Consider the following 19,700-nt stretch of genomic DNA (forward strand, 5'->3'; position numbering starts at 1 on the left):
TAAATCAGAGGTGTGGACCTATTCTGACTTATTGATTTCCTATTTTTATGAAGATGAAGAGCAGATGATGTGTATGAACCAAAGTTTTCACCTACCTTTCTTGTGGCCATTTTTGCTTGTTTCCCATGTTGAACCCATGTTGGGATTTTTTTTTTTTTTTTGAGTCTTCTCAGTCCTCACCAGTGACTCCACTTGGTGTGAATTCCCTATACAAGGCCATGTGGAGTCACCTTATATTATTTTAATGGTACTGCTGTTAGATCTTATCTTATCATCAGATCTTCATGGAGATTTTAACAGGAATTTGTCAGGCTAGCTGTGATCAGAAACTATGTAAAGGGAAGTAAACAAACCCGTGACTCATTAGGTACTAGAAATGAAATATTATGAAGAATAAAACCATGGCCTAGTTAGCTATAATGTGTTGTAGAAGGAAAATCCCACTGGGAGAAGTAAAGCATTTGGTAGGAAGATAATGTTGACAGCTTGACATATATTAAGTTTCTCTTGAAGATAGGACAACAATGGGAAAAATGTCCACTATTCATAAGCTATTAGAGGGAAATATTATCAGAGATCATGTAACCCAACTTTCTTGTGTTATCAGTGAGAAAAATTGAAAACTCCCCCAGATGTAGGGTTGGAATTTGTATTAAGTCCCACAGAATCTGGAGTCCTGAGGCTAGTGCATGAAGCCGAGTCTGTTCCAGAAAATGTGGTACCTATTGGTTACTGTGCTTCCTTCTACCTCCTCCCATTATGGTTTTACTAGGATTAAATCTGTACAAATTGAGCAGCAGGGCCGAAGAGTGGAGGTGTGTGATGGCAGCTTTGCTCTTCACCTCCAAGTTATCATTTTTTAAATGGGGGATTTTGTTTACCAGGGGACACTGGGCAATGTCTAGAGATATTTTTGGTTGTCACAATGTGATGGTGGGGAACAGACACTGCTGGCAGCTAATGGACAGACTGTGGGAACATCTTGAAAGCACTGAACAGCCCCCACAACAAAGAATCACCTGGCTTGAATGTCCATAGAACTGAGCTGAGAAATCTGCCTCTTGCTTGAGAAAATGTGGAAGGGTGGTTTCTTGGGAACTGGACTCTATGGCTTGGGGTGAGAGCACTTCTCCTGTCACACAGGAGGCAAGAGACACATGTCAAACCCAAAGCAAGATAGAGTGTGTTAAAGGTAATGATTTGTAAAGTAAGTTGGCTTACTTTAATCTTTTCAGACAAGTAGGAGTAAATGGTGCTAAGTTGGTGCTAGTGGGGAGTGCGAGAAGTGAGCAGGTCTAGAAGTGTCTTGGTGGGTGACGTATCAGGAGCCGGCCTGAAATGCATGAGAGGCTCAGCCTGCCCCCTCCAGCAGTGCTCTCTGACGAAGAAGCAGGGTGTGGAAGGGTAGCAGGGTGAGGTCGCGCGTGATCCTGTGTGGTCCGTCCTGTAGAGGCCCCCCAAACAAGGGGTGCCAGCCTGAGTTCTAGAGTTATACAGGGTTCTGCACGGCAGCCATGTGTGCATGCAGGTGCAATCACAGGTGTGTGCACAAGGGTCACGAGCAGGCTCGCGTGCAGAAGAGAGGTCTGCTGAACGGTGGGCAGACAACCTGTTCTCTCCCTCACCATCGCCTGTCTTCTTCTGGGCCATAGGGTGTGGACTTCACATCTCAGGGAGAGTGGAAGACCTTGCCAGCCCCTCTTGAGCACATTAATCTTCATGTCCGTGGGGGCTACATCCTTCCCTGGCAGCGGCCAGCGCAGAACACCTTCATGAGGTGAGTGATGAGCTCAGGGTTCTCCTTCAAGTGTGTGTTAGCTCAGGACTTGGTAAAACCCAAGAGCTTGTAAGTGGCAGCCTCAAGCCTAAAAGCAAGTGTACCAAGCATTTTTGCTTATTGGTTTGTTTGTGTGCATTTTAATTTCTTTTCAGTCTCTGTGCTCTTTGTATAATTTTTAATACCTATTTTAGCTCTAAGTGGGTGTAATGGTAGGTAGAATTAGTGACACTTGAAATAGAAGTGAAACAGGTGCAACCATGATTGATGCTAGTTGTAGAAGACTATCTGGGTCTTAGTTGACTTGCCTAGGAAAACTATTGCAGGACAATTGTGTAAACATTATCACCACAATGCCTGAGGCTGAGAGCCCTCCCATGCAAGATTTAGAAATTCTAGACTGTGTCTACATGATAACAAATGTTTTCTCTGAGCCCAGAACTATGCAAAATGGAGATTGCTGTTTGGAGATTTTTTTTTTTCTTAAAAAAAGGAAAAAGGAAACCCTATCTTGTAAGGGCTGGAAATAACCCCATTTTCCAGATGAGCAAAGAGGGGTGTCAAGAGGCAAAGTGATTAACTCAGTCAGATCATTAGTAAGTAGTTGAGCAGGGACTAAAATCCTTGTCTATTTGATGTCAAACTAAAATTCTTAGGGCCCCCTATTTATTTGATTCCAAAAATTCAGTTCAATACTGAGGTGTTCACTGTACTGTGCTTCAGAAATTAGGTCATGAAAGAAGGAAGGTCTCAACATCACAGTCTCCTCAAGGTGGGGGGTGGGGGAAGAAAGAGTTCGATGTGTTGGCCATTAGTTCCTCACAGCACACATAGAGCTCTGGTCAAAGTTTAGAGGAAAATTTCCCTGGATTCCATCACTCATTCTGACAGAAGTGACAGAGCTAATGGAGCCAGGACTAGAACTGGCCCCCAGGTCTCTTGAATCCTAGTACCTAGTATCATCAGATCTTCATGGAGATTTTAACAGGAATTTGTCTCCACACCATGAAGCATGGGACTTTATATCTTTATGAAAACCCCTGGCTTGGGGCCATGTCGTTGTTCTTAGCTAATGCCTCTCTCCTGCCTCACTGCAGCCGTAAGAATTTACTAGGCTTCAAGGTCGCTTTGGATTACCAGGGGCGGGCTGAAGGTTGCCTCTTCTGGGACGATGGAAATAGCATCGGTGAGTATGGAGGGCCTGGGATATTCATCACAACATGTGTCTCTTATAGGTCTGCTTCTTTCTTTTCTGTGTTAAAACAATTCTGCATTTAAAAATATATCATTTGCTACTTTTCTCTTTTACTTTTAAGTGTTTAATGTATGCTGTGCAGACTCCTGCAGGAAAATGAAGCTTAACTTGGAATCTCTCGTCTTTATCCAACTGTCCTAACTCACTGTGGAAGGGGAGTCGGAGGGGAAGTCTCTTTGCCGCCAGATGTGTTCCAAGCCCTTTATGTTTGAGGGCATGTTCCTGAAAGATGTAGTTTCCTGTCCCAGTGAGAGAGACAGTGTCACATCACTTGTGTCTTATTTGTGAGGATGTTCTGTGAGGAGTTCACAGGAACTGGTGAACTCGCAGGAGGAAGGCTCAAGTATCGCGAGCTATTTTTAAACAAGCTCTGTCCAGTAGAATGGCTTGCAGTGATGGAAATATTCTACAGCTCTGTCGTCCACTGGGGTAGCCACTAGGCACAGGTGGTTATGGAGCATGTGAAATGTACACATGCACCCGAGGAACTGAATTTTTAATTTTATTGAATTGTAATGAGTTTAAACTTAGTTAAATTTTGTGCGTGGCTATTATCTTGGACAGCACAGCTCTAGGATAGCCTTTGAGTGGTCAGCAAATTAGAAAGAATTTAGCACATGGGGAAGAGTAAAATACCCACAAAGGTGGGGTACAGGGTGGGGATACCTGTGACAAGATTGTGGCTGGTCTACCTTTACTGGATATGCTAAGCTTCATATTACCCCTGAACCTGTGATGTAAATTAAGGATAAAGGACAAGGAAGACATTTATTTGTTCTCTGGGGACTGCTTTCAAAAATACTACTTAATATCTGTCAAGATAAACCAACCAAGACACTAGCCTTGGTGTTGCAATGTGGTGCATGCAGGTATGTGTGCATATGTATCTGCCTCTAGCAGAAGGAATCTGGAAATTCTGAGGTGACAAGATGTTGGGCATGGTAAAGACAAGAAAGAAGTATTAAGAGTGGTGGTAGGAAACCGCATTTTATTAGATGACTGCCAGACAGAGCCAACTATACACACTCACTTCAAACATTTTATGCAAACTGAGGTTGAGGTGAGAGTCTGACTAATCTCATCAAATGGAACTCTATAAAAAATAAAAATAAAATAAACAGAAACCATCCCTACTTCTTTAACCAAGACAAGGAAATAATTAGAATGCTAGGGCTGACCTCCCGGTCACACTTACCTTATTGTTTGTTTACAGATACCTATGAAAAACAACTCTATTACCTGGCCAACTTTACTGTCCGTGAGGTGAGTGGGACTGATCCTCTGAAGGGAGAATGGGGTCCTTCTGGCTCAGTGGGGTGCTGAATATCACAAGCTATAAAGTACCACCTACAATTCCCTCACTGCCTGTCTTGCTAATTTGCATCCTTTTCTTTCTTTAGACTTCAGAGAGATTTACTTTGCTCTCAGGAAATGTTCCATGATTAAACCCATTCATGTATCATCAGTAACTTATCTTAACTTCCCAAGATGCAGGTGGACAGGCTGTCTCTATGCTATTAGCCCTTTATCCTGCACATTTTGTGTTTCTCCTTGTGTAGACTACAAGGTCTTTGGTAACTGAGGTTTTTTTTAATAAGATTTATTTATTTATGCATAAAAGCACTGGGGTGCAGGCCAGACGTGTGGCAGGAGGGTGAGAAGATTCACCAGAGACAAAGTGAGGAGCAGAACAGGCGGATCTACTGAAATACACTGCTGAGGGGAGCAGCGGGTGAGACAGGCGAGGTCAGCTGCTCCATGTGGGTCAGCTCCCTGGCTGGCGATAGAACTCATCCTGCGTTTGTTGCGGACAGCTTCATAGTGCTGAGACTTAACCCCTTGAGCCTCCAGGGAGGCCCTGAGATGTTTTGTCATATTAGAGTTCAAGGTCATTCTAGAATCCTTTGTGGAAGGACAGTTGGCAACAGGAGAGAGAGGGTTGGAAACCCTGGTCTCTGCTGTCCAGCAACACAAGATGGTGACAGAGGTTGTGGTATTATGATCTGCATTTATGCCCAAAGAGAGGTTGGGAAAAATTGGAATGAATTTTGCTATTTTCCCTCATGTGGTTTCTTTGATCGCCAATTGACAGAATACGATGACGAGTCATGTAATCCTCAACAACTACCTCAGCAACACAGAGCGCTTGATGCTGGGGTTCATTGATATCTGGGGAGTGGCCAGTGTCTCCACCCCCAGTGTCAGCATGACCTTGAGCAGCGGCACTGTAACACCTGGAGTCACCTACAACTCTACAACACAGGTTAGTGATCAGTGAAAAATGCAAATGATATTTCTCAACCCTGAGACACCTGAGTGATTCCTGCCCTTCCCTAGCAATGTCCTCTGCTAACCCCCCCAGGACTCCCTCTGTCTTGGGGGTGTCACCAAGGACAGCGTGGAGATGAGGGGAAAGTTCGTGATATATTAGCCTTTGGAAGGAGGGTCTGACTCCTTCCTTTCCATGTATGTCTTCTTATCTGCACACCTATGTAAGACTTTGCCCCTGCTCCCTCACCTCTGCTTTGGAGATCTTTCCAAACAGCTGGAACTACCACGTTTCGTCAAGTATAAGACACCCTAAGTTAAAAGTTGTTCCATTATTTCCTGTGCCACGAAGAAGAAAGGATTGCAAAAAGAGGCCACAATGCTTTATATCACTTGAAACATATATAGTAAACATATAGAAAGCTTTGCAAAACACTTTAGACATTAATTTTTATCACTTTAGTAGGTTATTGGTAATACAGAAGAACAGAACAGGTTGGGTGGAGTGACATGGACATTGATAAATTGCCATCAAAGTTGCTTAGAAGGGGTAAACTCTGAATGTGAAGAAATATCAAAGGCATTTAAACTATTTTGTATGACTTTTTGGCTGTTTATAATTATTTTAATTTTTAAATTATTATTTTAATTTTATTTAATTCTTTATTATTTTTTGAACATTTTAGTTTTTAAATTATGTAAATATTTTAATTGTTAAATTATAGAAATATTTTAATTTTATCTGTTATTTAAACGAAAAATATATGGCATGAATTGGTTAAGGAATCTCCTGCATACACTCAGAGGTGGTGTAGCTTTTCATAAAAATTCTTCCACTGCTGTCTATGGAATTTTCTCCAAAACACTGCACTGCTTGCTACTGCGAGTTTTCCTCCAGCTCGCTCTCAATTTTGCTCTCCACCAGGATTCATACTCCTCTCTGAAATAATCCTTGAGTGCCTTGTCATCCATCCACCCGTGTCCGCCAGCGATGGCCATAAAGTTCCCGCCGGCACAGATGATTCCTGGTCATAAGCGCTGCTGCTCACATGCCCCTGAGGCTGTTGACCGCAGAGCTGGTTCTGACTTCATGAGTGTTGAATTTGAGCCTCGGATTAATGCAGGGTAGTGGCTCAGAAATCGACACTCCAAAATCTGTGCTGCTGTGCTTACTGTTGGCTTTTCCTCAACTGCTTTTCTTTCATAATCTTTACTTTTTTTTTTTTTTTTTAGCTATTTGTGCATACAAGAACTGGGGTACAGGCCCGGGGGAGGGGAGGGGAGCGGGGAGAGGTGGTTCGGGGAGGGTGAGAGGACTCACCAAAGACAGAGTGGGGAGCAGAACAGGCAGATCTACTGAAATACACTGCTGAGGGGAGCAGCGGGGAGACAGGAGAGGTCTGCTGCACCATGTGGGTAGCTCCCTGGATGGGGATGGAACGCGCTGCAGTGGCTGCGAATAGCTTCACAGTGCTGTGCTTAACTAACCCCTGCTCCACCAGGGAGGCCCTCCTAATCTTTCCCGATTACAACATCTGAAACAAAAGTTTTCCTTCAGTTTTGCATTTTTCATTTCTTTCCTCATATTTGTGGTTTCTTTGTCAACCAACTCTCCCAACTTTACCAAGTGCTTACCTTGGACTTTGCCCGCTGCTGTCGCTGAGCAACTGGGGGAGCACACTTTGCTCGCCACCACGCACAACTGAAGTGCTAGGGAAGTGTATGCTAGAAAGGAGCTGAAATGCTGGGCACTTCCTGGGTGGTGATGGTGGTGGATGATGAACTGGGAGGAGGAAGTGAAAGGATGCTCCGGGAATGAAAAGGAGGCCATTTTCTCCCTGTGGCTGTCTCTCTGCAGTGGTTACAAATGGCTTTTTGGGCGAAAGGGGCTCTGTTGTGTTTTCCCTGCTACTGAGCCAACTGTGTACTCTAAGGTATTTAGAAACACCCTCCTGGCAGCTAGGCCTTGGATGGTGGCCGGACCCACCATTACGTAATTACGTAGCCTCCTGACTCACTCAGGGTCAACCACTTTGACCACCACATTCTCAGTGCTGCGACTTTGGTTCTCAACAGGTGTTAAGCATTAACATGGTCACTGACGTCATGCTGCATGAGTTCATTTCCTTGAAGTGGACCACTCCGTGAATTTTTGCAGCCAGATCCTGACGATGCACAGTTTGAAAGCCACGAGTACTCTGTGCCCGTAAAATTATTGTATTTTAATTGATTCTTGCCCTGTATGGGGAAAATATCTGTCATTTTATTGATTTTTTTCCCATCTGTGTTTTTTAACCCTGAAGGTCAGATGGTTGGGATGTGTGGGAAATCTATGGGTGACCTCAATGTTTCCAAGTAATCAACATGACACTGATGGGTCACCTGACAATAGTTACTGCAGAGGCCTGGAAGCTGAAGTGTGTATGTGCCATCAGGGAGTGAACTGGACCCACTGTCTAAATGCTCAAGGAAAAGCTGGCCAGGACAGCACCAGGCCTTTGAGTTACACCTCAAGAAAGTATCCAGAAAGAACAGTGCAAGTTGACTACAGGGAGGGGAGGAGAGTGAGCTGAGATCATGATTTAAGGGGAAGGAAAAGAAAGTAAGAAAGAGGAGAGATACAGAAGGTGATAGCATGGATCGTGCCAGCTACGGAGATAATGTAAAAATATCAGGAAGACCAGCCTCACGGAAAGGAGAAGAGTCTGAAAGCAAGAAGAGGTCTTAGGGGAGACTCTTGCCAGTAGAAAACGGGGATGAAGATGAGATTCAAGCAGGCAAAACTGAAGGAAGGAGTATGAAGCTGAAAATAACTTGTTTTTGCAGAGGTGTGCTCCGGAATGTGTCAAACTTACCTCTCAAACTCTGTGCCTAATGTATATAACCACAGTTCACACAAGTGTACATGATTTATATGCCAGAGAAAAATAAAACAAGCAAATTCTCAAGAAACTGAACTGTGTGGCATTTTGACCATTGGCATTTCACTTCGGGATTAAGACTTCTTGCTCAGCAAACGTTTCTTAGTTGGTCTTGGCACGAGATTCCAGGCAGTCTGCTCCACTGATGGATGACCATCCTCAGGATTATCCACCCTTTGCCTTCCACCTCTGATGTGGGTTTTTCTCTAGGTTTAGATTTGCAAAAATGTGTACTTGGATCATTGTTTTAATCATAATAAAAATTGCTCTATTTGGTAAAATGTCAACTCTGTCAGCAATAGAATTGGCAACAGCATTGGTTAACTTGATGGCTAAAACTTGGGATAAGGAAATTCTGTGTTAATGTTTAATGCAGATACTTAATTTTACTATTACTTGAAAGTGTACATGTTGGAAATGAATGTTTACTTCCCCATATCTTTATCATTCCTTTTAAACACCACAAAGCTAGATGCTGCCTGTATATTCTTGTATCACTGCATGAAGTTACAGAAAATAATACTGTTTAATTGGTTTTATGTTCATCAAAATAAGGGACATTGGATGAAGGCTTGAGCTAACTTTTCAACTAGTGAAATAAGAAAGAATAACCCCATGATCAAACTGATGGGAGACTCGTCCACTCTCTCTAATCAGCCCAGGAAGGCCAGCAGGAGGAAAGCCTCTTCACTAGATATATGAGAAATATTTTCTGTTACTATCAAGGGCTTATTGATGGAAAAAGGGCTTATTGGCCAAAAAAAAAATGTCAATGAGAGAATTTCTGATGAAGCATCTGGATTGCCAAGTCCCAGAGTGAAGCGTGAAGGAGTTCCCCACAATTGTAGAGTCATGGACCCCATAGGCAGCCTCTTGCTCCTCTCCTAAGAATGATGCTCTAAAATGCACAAAATAAAATGTGTACTGTCTTAAAGGAGTCCTAATTATAGTACATTGAGAAAAATACTTTATATAGAAGTTTAATAGCACATGAGGTAATTTAAATGATCACATTAAATAACAGGATTTAGCTTTGAGGCTAATAATGTCATAATTTCAATATCATGACCAGCATATGCAGTATTTTGAGAAAGCTACCACAGACTCACAATGTGAAAGGAAATGCCCGTGCTTCTATTTCTGAAAAACTCATGTGTGCTTCTAAAACAAATACAGTACTGTGCTCTGTTGTCTACCATCACAATATAAGAAAATGCTAACTTTCAGTTAGAAATTAGTAAACAAATTTTTTTCCCCATCTACAGTCACAAGTTTCCTAAATTGTTGTCTTGGAGGTCTGGGGACCCTAGATTAAGGACCCCTAGATTCAGGCACATCAGCCTTCCAGACTTGAGCTCAGCACCGAGACCCCATGCAGCTGCACAAGGCTGGCAAGTCTCCACACTGAGATCTTAGTTCTCTTGAGTCCGCTCATCCTTTTGACTTGAGGCAGCCTTTTCCCCTGGACTCAAAGACCTTCGGTCTAGACTGGAAAGGGAAGGGGTCTATGAGGAGCTGGGCCTGTGGCTGTCTTTATCACTCTCTGGAATGATGTGTCCATGTCTGAGTGTGAGGCCCCCAGCCTCACACCATCCCAGGAGCCAGGTCCTCTGGCCAGGGCATATGAGGGAGAAAAACCCAGAAGCCATCTTTACGGTCAGGAGACTTGCATTGGTGCCTGGACAAGCCACTTATTCTCTTAGGGATCATCTGTCTTCTGTAAAATGCTAGTGTCTCTCTAAAGCTGTGGTTTCCAAATTAGGGGACTGTGCAGAGCACTGGGGCTCACCATTGCTCTCTGGGGGTGGGGACCAGGGGTGGATATGAGGAGGGAGAAGAAGGAGGGGGCATGAGAAGGGGCATGGGGGGCGTTCGGGGCTCATTGTGCCACACCCTGGCTCTGATCATTCACTTACTCGCATACTGGAATTCTATTGAAATAAAGAATTGTTTTGTTTTTATTTCTTTCTGAAAATATTTTCATCTTTTCTCTTACTTTATGATTATTTTGTTGAGGTAATGTTGATTTATAACACTACATGTTTTAGGATTATAGTTCACATGTCTTCAAACACACGTCACCACACCACACCTGTCACAGGATACCTTTGCCCTCCTGTTCCCCTCTGGTAACTGCAGTGCCTCTGTCCGGACCCAAGGTTTGTTTTGTCTGTTATTTTGCTTTGTTTCTTTGACTAAAGAATTTTAAATAATTATGTATAAGTAATTATATATATAAAATAAATATATAGTATATACTTAATACATATAATATATATCCTTAACTTTTTATTTAAGTAACTTTTTACTGAAGTATATATTTTTACAGATATTACATATAGGTAAAAGTTTGAAAATCAATACACCAGATCAGTCATCCTCAACTGTTTTTGGTCCCAGGACTACTTTACACCCTTAAATTATTAGGTGTACCAAAATATTTTCTTCACAAGCTTATGTCTATTGCTTTTTATCATATTAAAATGTAAATAGCTGCATTTTCTAAAACATAACTAAATTAGAAGAATTGTATTTTTGCTAATCTCTAAAATCCAACTTAATAGGAAAAACTTGATTTCTCCTTTGTGTCTGCATTCAGTATTTTTTGGTGTCACCTGTAGGCTCTGGAAAACTCTAGAAAGGAAAATAATCTTCTTAGTGTTTTCATGACAATAGTTTTTTTCTTACAGACCTGTAAAGATCTCAAGGACCTCCCAGAAGGTGATCCCCAGAGTACACTTTGAGAACCACTATACATGGAGACACATTTATTTGTGACCACCCTGGAGTGGTCCCTCGCAGTGACATTGCTCAACTTACACCTCCTGGCCAGCTAGTAGGGGACATACTCTCTCTTCTCTGGATCACGTCATTGCACTTTTTCTCTTCATCTATATGATAAAATAAAAATAACAACTACAAACCCTTTTAATTAAAGGGGAAAATTCATTCCTTTTCATATTAAAAGCACCCTTATTATAGCATTGATTATCACAGCTGCCTATGCAGACAAGGCTGTGCTGGCCTTGGCAGATGGTTGGGTATCACCAACATTTCCTTTTTGTCCTTGAGGCTACCTCATTGAGACTTTTGCATCTGACCTGGGAGGCTGGTGCTCTGCAAGTTAAGGTCATAATGTGGTCCATTTCTGACCTGATGATTCCATTCCTCTGCATGCTTTGAGCACTTTAGGTGTTCTGCCCACAGCTAAATTCACTATCTCTACCTTCTTATTAATAAGCAACTGGAACATCCAAGATCACATACTTGTCTCTTCCCTTCAAAAATGCCTGTTGCTTTTCATTGGTCAGGACATACATGTGGTCCAGCATCTCCCAATTGGTTGTGAGCAGGAAGAGATGGTGATGTTAACCATTTTCTGCATTTAGGAAACAGGTTGCATCATTGTGATAAGAATGATGTCACCAAGGAGCGTGGGGAAGTGGGAAGTTAATTATCACACAAAGAATGGAAAAAGCTTGTGTAATGATAAATCTCCTTTTTTGGTCATTGGCCAAGCCATCATTCCAATTTGAAATGAGATCCATACATTTTCCCTTTAACAAAGGCTATCTTGTTTTGGGAGTGAAAGATATGGTACATAAATCATACCAGGAGTTCAAAAAGACAGAAACGTGTGTGTGTGTGTGTACTTGCTATAAGTATTTGAAGCAAACATGAATCTCTATTGGTACTATATTACTAATGGATCTTAGATGCTATCAAAATATGGGGTGCCCTCATCTATAGCTTTATATCGGATATACAAAAAATATGGAACACATACCCTCCTTGGTTGCTGGTAGGAAGATAAAATGCTGCCACCACTTTGGAAAAATAGTCCTGCAGTTCTTCAAATGGTTAAAGGTAGAATTACATTTGACTCAGTAATTCCACTCTTAAATACAGCCCCAAGAGAACTCAAAATATATGTCCATGTGAACATACATGCCAGAATTGCTCATAATAGCCTCAAAGTGTAAACAGTCCAATGTGTAGCCACTGATGAGGAGATAATAAAAATGTAATATATTAACACAATGGCTGTCATCCAAGCTTTGACAGGGATTTCCATACAACATGGGTCAATGTGGACATCATGCCAAGTGGGAGGAGCCAGACACAGATGGCCACATTTTCTGTGATCCCCTTTATATGAAATATTTAGATTGGCAGATCCATAAAAATAGGAAGTCAGGTGGTTGCAGGAAGAAGAGGTGGGGAAGGGAAAGTGACCAATAATGCGTATGTGACTTTTTAGGAGAGGATGAGGTGTTCTGGCATTAGAGAGTGGTGAGGGGTCACACAACCTCATGAATATACAGAGACCCACTGAATTGGACACCTTCAAAGGGTAAAGGTCTTGGTATGGAAGTTATATTTTCAGCTAAAAAGAACCCACTTCACTAGTGTAAGAAGAAAAATTTGTCAGTGCTCTTCGTGACTCATTGAAATTTCAGGAGGGTGAGAGTGTCAGGTTGCAGGCTGTGTGGCCCTGGACAATCTCCCTAGGACCTTGTGGGAGATTTTCCTGCTGCTCCCCTAAGCACGTGTCTGACAGCTTGTCTCTCCTCTCCCCATACCGTGCTGGGACTCCCCTAGGTCTCCGTCCTTGCTGCCGCTGAATGATCTCTCCACAATTCGGATTGCACATGGCACCTTCTTTCACTTTCTTCTGGATCATAGCCCATGTCACTGGCTGAGCCACACCACTCATCTCTCCCCTGTCCAGAAGGGAGACTATGAAAGAGCATTTTTGGGTCATTCCTTAGACAGGCAGAATATGAAAGCAGGAAGATCTTTAAATACTAGTGTTTCCTAAAGATGCCAAGCAATCAAAGAACATGGCAAATATCCAGAAGGGGCGACTTCCTGTTTACTGTTATATAATACCTATTTTAATGGTGCTTCTGTTATTTAGTGGGAAATCTATTGGAACTTTATTTGAACTTCATTTTATTTGATGGGAAGGCTTTTTGAATTCATAAAAAACTGAGTTATACCAAGAGAACTTGGAGAAAGGGGCAATGTGTTCATGAGCCAAGAACTATTCATTCTTTCATTTATTTGTTCATTTCATATACTTATTAAGCAAATAGCATGGATTTAAAAATATCTCTGGACACTGGACAAAGTGCTAAGCGCAGCTGGATAAAATTCTAGTTCTTGACTTAAGTCATGTGGACAGACCAGCAAGTATAATACTATGTGACAAGCCATGTAATTGGATATGAACAGGAAAATAGAGGTAGAATAGCGCTAGAATACAACCTCACCTTCCCCTTTTATTAACAAATCGGGCTTTCTCCATGTCGCAGGCAAAGCAAGGCCCCTTTTATGGCTCGTCCTCTCCAATTGCCTTCAACTTTGCAGGGCAATAAATCAATCCTGGTGGCTTGGCAACACCAACCCAGTTACCTTTGCTCAGTGCTTCTCAAGAACCACTGAACAGACACAGGCAATAAAAAGATATGAGGTGAGTACCTCTCCCGCGCAAGTGGGACTTGCAATATTCTTCTTGCAAAGGTCCTGTCGCCTCTGCTACGTGGACCCTTACTTTTTTTCTGAACCTGGCTCCTTCCCACAGAGGATGAGGAGTAGAGGTGAGATCGTGCAGGGAGGCAATGCTGAGTGGAGAGGAGAGACGTGTGTGTGGGGAGGAGAGGGAGTTGGCAGGATCTAGTGTGAGAAACCAAAAAGAATACACAGGTGGGAACCTTCCAGAAGCTTGTGGATAATGGTCTTGGTTGAGAGAAAGGTGACTGTGCCTTTTCGGGTAGAGAGGGAAATGGCTATAAAAAACATTCAGGTGTTTCAATAATAACCTGGGTTTTAATTATTGTAAAATGTCATTTGATATAGAAAAGCATCTTTGGGCAGGGTGCTTTTCTCAGTAGGGAAGAGTTCCTACCTTCAGGAGTATTCACTTTTGTCCTCTGCCTGCATGACCATAGTTTCTATGGCAGGAAAATGCCTAGGGGCTTCCCAGAGTGTCCTGAACTTCCGGAGTTAAAGCAGCTGAGCCTGCCTCCAGGAGGATTAGCAAACTGGGCAGAGGCTGTTCAGGGTTGTAGAAGCTGGAAAGGAAAATCTGTTGGAGAGAAACAGTATGTGGAGAAGGACTAAGTGTGGGGTACTGATTATAGGCTGTAAGTTTAATGAACTAAGCGAGGTGGAATTTATCCTCTCGATCTTGGCTAGGAGACACTGCAGCATCCTCAAGCACTAGTTTAAGAAGAAAGGCTTCCCAGTCTTTGCCTCAGTTCCACAACTGGGTGTGACTAGACAAAATTCCATAGCAGTCATTTGTAAAATGGGACTCTTGATGCCCACCTAGTCAACTTTGATGAAGGGATTTTTTGTGAATATGTTACTATGATATGTATCTTGTGAGGATGAGAGGAAACTATTGAATAATTTGGACCCCTGGAGAGACACCTGACAGATTTGGGCTAATAGGAAAAGTAGTTAATAGACTCTAACTTCAGGGCCTCCCCTGGTGGCGCAGGCAGTTGAACACCACGCTGTGAAGCTGTCTGCAGTCTCTGCAGCGCCGGTTTAATCCTGGCTGGCCGGCGAGGGTCCCACATGGCGCTGCAGACCTCTCCTGTTGCACCTGCTGCTCCCCTCAGCAGTGTATTCCATCAGTCTGCCTGTTCTGTTCCCTGCTCTATCTCTGGTGAATCTTCTCACCCTCTTCTGCCTCTGGCCTGTACCCCGGTTCTCGTATAAATAAATAAATAAAATCTTAAAAAAAATAAACTCTAACTTCAATCCCAAACCCCAACCCTAAATGTTCTCTGGGCAAGCAATCTATAGATCCCTGCTTCTCAACTCCATTCCACAGTTAAGGTGTTTCTTTTCTTGGCTTATTAACCATTAACCTAAAGACTGTTTTTGTGAGAAACTGAAACGGTCTTTGAATTGGAAAATACTTGCAGAAATAATCACGGCACTGAGCTGAAGTTTAGAAGAGCAGGATTCAGGTAAATGGAAAGTTAAAAGAGAAATGAAGTAAGAGGGGAGGGGGAGGGAGAGACTGTCCATAATATTTATGGGTTCTCACTGTATAAAGATTTGTTTGTTATGTCTGGAACAAAGGGAGAAAACAGGCTGGGTAGCCGGGCGTAGTGGTTACCAGAGGTAAGGGGGATGGAGGGGGGTAAATCGGGAAAGTGGACCATGATTTGGTGGAGGATAGATTGGAACTTTTGACAGTGAGCTTGATGTTGCATATATACAAGCTGATTCTCAAGGTATGCAGCTCAAGATGTACACCTGAAACATGTATGATGTTATAATGTAGTGTTTTTAAACACTGTTTCATTTTAAAAAATGAAGAAACAAACAAAAATACAAAAGACCTATGATTACAAAGCTAAAAACTTTCTATTATTTCTGTTTTATCTGGTGAAGACTTGACTCTAGAAGGAAATGACTCTCTGTTGATATAGGTCAGTCAAGCTGCAGTGTGGGGTTAGTGGAGTTCAGGAACAGAAAGAAGAAGCAGCGAGTAAGTCAGGAAGCTGTGGTCAGAGTTCAGTCCTGACACCATGGCCTGACCACAATGTTTCCAGTGCAGGCAGAGAAGAAGGAACAGACTGGAACCACATTTGTAAAGTAGCATAACTGGCTGGGTCCTTCCTGTGAGAACCCACAGAAAGACAGGAGTCCGAAAAAAGATACTCAGAATTTTAAGGAAATTGTGATTCTGTTCCTCCAGGTATTGATTATTTGAGGAACAGTCAAACTGTCAGAATTGGCAGATATTGGGACTGGATGTGAGAAGAGATGATTTCATGTTTAAACATGTTGAATTTAGTGAAGTCTGTGGCACAGCCCACGAGACATATAACAGACTGTTGTATACACAAATTTAAATCTCTGGGTTAGAAATACAGTTGGATTGTCCTCAAAAAAAATTTTTTTTTAAATTTTTTATAGAGGAATGTTTATTTATTTGTTTATTTGTTTGTTTGTTTGTTTTGTTTATACAAGCACTGGGTACAGTCAGAAGCGCGGGAGGGTGAGAGAATTCACCAGTGCCAGAGCGGGGAGCAGAGCAGGCAGAAGGACCGGAGTACACTGCTGAGGGGAGCAGCGGGCAGCAGGAGAGGTCTGCGCGCCATGTGGGATCCCCCTCTGGTGGCCGGGGAGCAGCTGGGGATCGAACTGGCGCCGCAGAGGCCGTGGGCAGGTTTGCAACCCAGCGCTCAACCGCTGCGCCACCGGGGAGGCCCTGTCCTCAAAAATTTTTTATGCTAAAACACTTTCTGCCTATTTTATTGTGAATGATGATGGAGATGATAAAAGAATAGTACATATTTTTGTCTCAGATACTGATATTTGTAGTTTCATTTTTTTCCTTAGATTTTATTCACTTGCCAGTCATTTAATGATAATATAATCTCGGGGCACATCTTCACACCTCCACATGCTCGGATCTTATACAAAGTCCTGTGAGTGGTGGGGACTGCCAAGGAGAGTAGGCAACTGTCATTTTTGAGAAATTAAAAGAGAATAAATGGGAGAATTATGCTTAGACAGAAGAAAGAAAAACTTCTATTGAAAAGAGAGGGGGAAAGAAAAGAATTTTCTACAATGTGGATCATTTGTATAAAAAAGCTTGGGGTAAGAAACAGGGAGACTAGTTTCTGCAAAACAGTTATTTTGTCTGAAATGTAGGGGATGATACTGACTCAGAGGAAGGGTGTAGGTGACAGAGGTTGGGATAGCTTGAGGAGAATTACTGGAAATTTCTGCTGTGAACAAGGAGAGTGTTCATTAAGATTGTGAGCAAGCGTGCAGACCCAGTGTCTTTGGAAGGTGCTCAACCCAGTGGCATCTACATTGGGCCACTTGAATGCATCAAGCAGCTGTCTGTGGGCAGATGGTTTTATTGAGCAGATTTCAGAGAAGCTCAGGAAGCAAGGGAGGGGAAACTGGTGACAGATATTAAGGTCTAGTGCTCAGGTAGGGATAAAAACAGGAAGAGCTCAGAGATAAAAGACAGGAAAGAGAAAAGAAGCCTCAATGTGATCAAAGAGTGCGAAATAAATGGACATGACCTACTGACCAGTCAATGGGCTGCAGAGGTGAAGAGTTCAGAAGTGGAAGAGCTAGTGACCTCTCAGCAGTTAAAAGCCTCAGCATTATGATCTGGAATTGAGTAAGAAGACCTGGTGCAAGTTCTGCTACTTGTTCTCTCCAATCATAACCTCCTCTCTACTGCTCAGGGTGTGAAGAGCAAAGTGGCATCTAAAGGACTTCATAAGCCATCTCAGCCCCTCATCTCTCTTCTGTATCCCATCCCATTTCTCTCTCTTCCTGGTTTCTCTCTTCTCTCTTTCTTCAGTTCTTTATGTCTGATGTTAATTCTCAATCGTCTGTAGGCAAAATAGAGTTAACTGGACACCCTGTGATGAGTGGAGACCAATAGGCTCTGGATTTTGTAAGAGTAATGTTGAGAATCAGGTCACAGTGCAAGCAAATTTACATTCTCATCATGATAATGGTCTATTCTGTTGCCTTGATCACGCCCTTGTCTGTGTCCATTTAGATGGCGAAGAAGCTCTCTTTATTGGAAATCCTTCTGCTCGTCTTCAACCTACTTATCCTGGCCGTAGATATCCTCTTGCTGCTGTTTCTGTTGAATCCTCTAGGTAAGGGAGGTGTTGGTGGCTGCAGGGGTGGAAGGATTGGTCAAGGAAGTCTCCTCTGGAGGCCAAAGAATTCATTTTAATCCTTCACTTTTCAACATGCCACTCCCACAGCTAATTTAAATCCGTATTTGAAAGTATTTTTTTCCATTGCAACTAAACCTTGAATGCTAGTGGTAGTCAGGATATCCAAGTCCCATTTGATGCAATTTGAGCAAGATGCAAAATTAGGCTTATCAAAATCAATGCCTGTCTTGTAGTCCAGAGTCAAGTTAAGGGAACAGTACCTAAATGCATTATGGTATGGAAAAGGAAAGATTACAGGGAAGTTAAGGGCTGTCTAATATGGCCCGAATGTATAATTACAATTAGCCAGCAGCCCATATTCTGATTGAAATAGCTATGATTTCTTCATCGATTCCACTCAGACAGATGCCTCCCTAGTGCACATATTATGTTCTGAATAACAAGTTACTGTAATATGAAATCATACTTGTAATAAAATTATAACTTGAAATTATACTTGTAATTAAAATTGAACTTGAGGTTTGTTCAGCTTGATGAAGCTGCTTTATAAATGAAGATTAAGCATTCAGTGAAAATATATTGAGAACTCTACTTAACCTCTCAACACTACTCTCCACAGTAAACATGAAGGCGTTTTCTAGGAAGAATTATGACTTTGGAAAGATCATTTGAAAACCATATAAGCCATTTTTGGTTTATCCCTGCTTTTTCCCTATTAAACTTTTATTGGGTAACAAGTCCCTTGAGATTGTTATTCAATGTATATGAATAAGTAATTTCTTTTATTTAACATAAAGCTAGACCTTCAGTCTGCGTTTATCCTAACCCCCATGCTAATTCATACAGAACACAACTTTGTAAAATACTAAAAACCATTGAATTGTACATTTTAAAAAGGCAGATTTTATGATATGTGAATTATAGTTCAATAAAAATACAAACAAATAAAAGTGAACGTGTTTAAACTCAGAGGAGTGTTGAACACTCTATCTAGTGCAGATAGAAGCTACTAGTTAGTGATTAGGGATTGGGGAAGTAAATTGGTTGAAGTCTGTGACTTCACTGCTTCTTTCTGAAATGGAATCATGGTATCAATGTTCACCTTTGTCCTACAATTTCTCTACAGGTACTTCACTTACCCCAGAGTGCCCAAACAACCTTCCTGAATCAGATAGGATAGAGTGTGTGCCTGGTGGCGCGGTGACAGAGGTCAGAGAAATGGGCTCATGCTATTGATCTGCTGGGGTTTATTGCAAAGCAACGAGTATCTGAAGTGGGGAGAGGGGTGGGGGAGAATTAATTATGAACCTCTGGTTTGCTTGGAGTTATCTCTTTCTTGCCCTATTGAACCAAAAAGCAACAATAAGGAAGTTAGGGAGTCAGGGTCAGGTTAAAAAGAAGAGGAGGAAGAGCCAACGAGAATGTTGCTCTTTTTTAAGTCCTCCAAATGATTCTTATTTTGCTTCAAGGTATCCTAGCCTATTTGATCCTTTAGATTTTTGAATGCAATGTAGAATTAGCCTGCCCATTTCCTTATAAAACCTGTGATCACATAAGATTTACAGAATAATTTTGGAAAAATTGTCATCTTTACAAAAGTAAATATTTCAATCCATGTACATGTTAAATCCCTTCATTTTTGAGAATTTTAAAATTGTCAGTACAAAGCCCCTCTAGATTTTCTCTATCCGATGGTTGCTTTTCTATAACTATTTTTTTTTAATTTAGAATTTCTGTCCAACTGTTGTTGGCATACAGATTTAAAATTAATGTTTTTGAATGTTGATTGTGTA

General features: G+C 41.9%; 1 protein-coding gene across 1 annotated transcript in view; it reads left to right on the forward strand.

The window, feature by feature from the left end:
* LOC311168963 (maltase-glucoamylase-like) overlaps positions 1 to 19,700 on the forward strand; it is a gene marked incomplete at both ends in the record, with an annotated part of 151,453 nt that overhangs the window by 76,876 nt on the left and 54,877 nt on the right. Inside the window, 6 exons of the mRNA XM_084230670.1 lie at positions 1,653 to 1,777; positions 2,875 to 2,963; positions 4,246 to 4,295; positions 5,125 to 5,295; positions 17,781 to 17,883; positions 19,034 to 19,116. Coding sequence (XP_084086796.1) covers positions 1,653 to 1,777; positions 2,875 to 2,963; positions 4,246 to 4,295; positions 5,125 to 5,295; positions 17,781 to 17,883; positions 19,034 to 19,116 — 621 coding nt within the window. The remainder of the gene's footprint in view (positions 1 to 1,652; positions 1,778 to 2,874; positions 2,964 to 4,245; positions 4,296 to 5,124; positions 5,296 to 17,780; positions 17,884 to 19,033; positions 19,117 to 19,700) is intronic.

Source organism: Talpa europaea (assembly GCF_964194135.1).
Source record: "Talpa europaea genome assembly, chromosome: 3".
Lineage (NCBI taxonomy): Eukaryota > Metazoa > Chordata > Mammalia > Eulipotyphla > Talpidae > Talpa > Talpa europaea.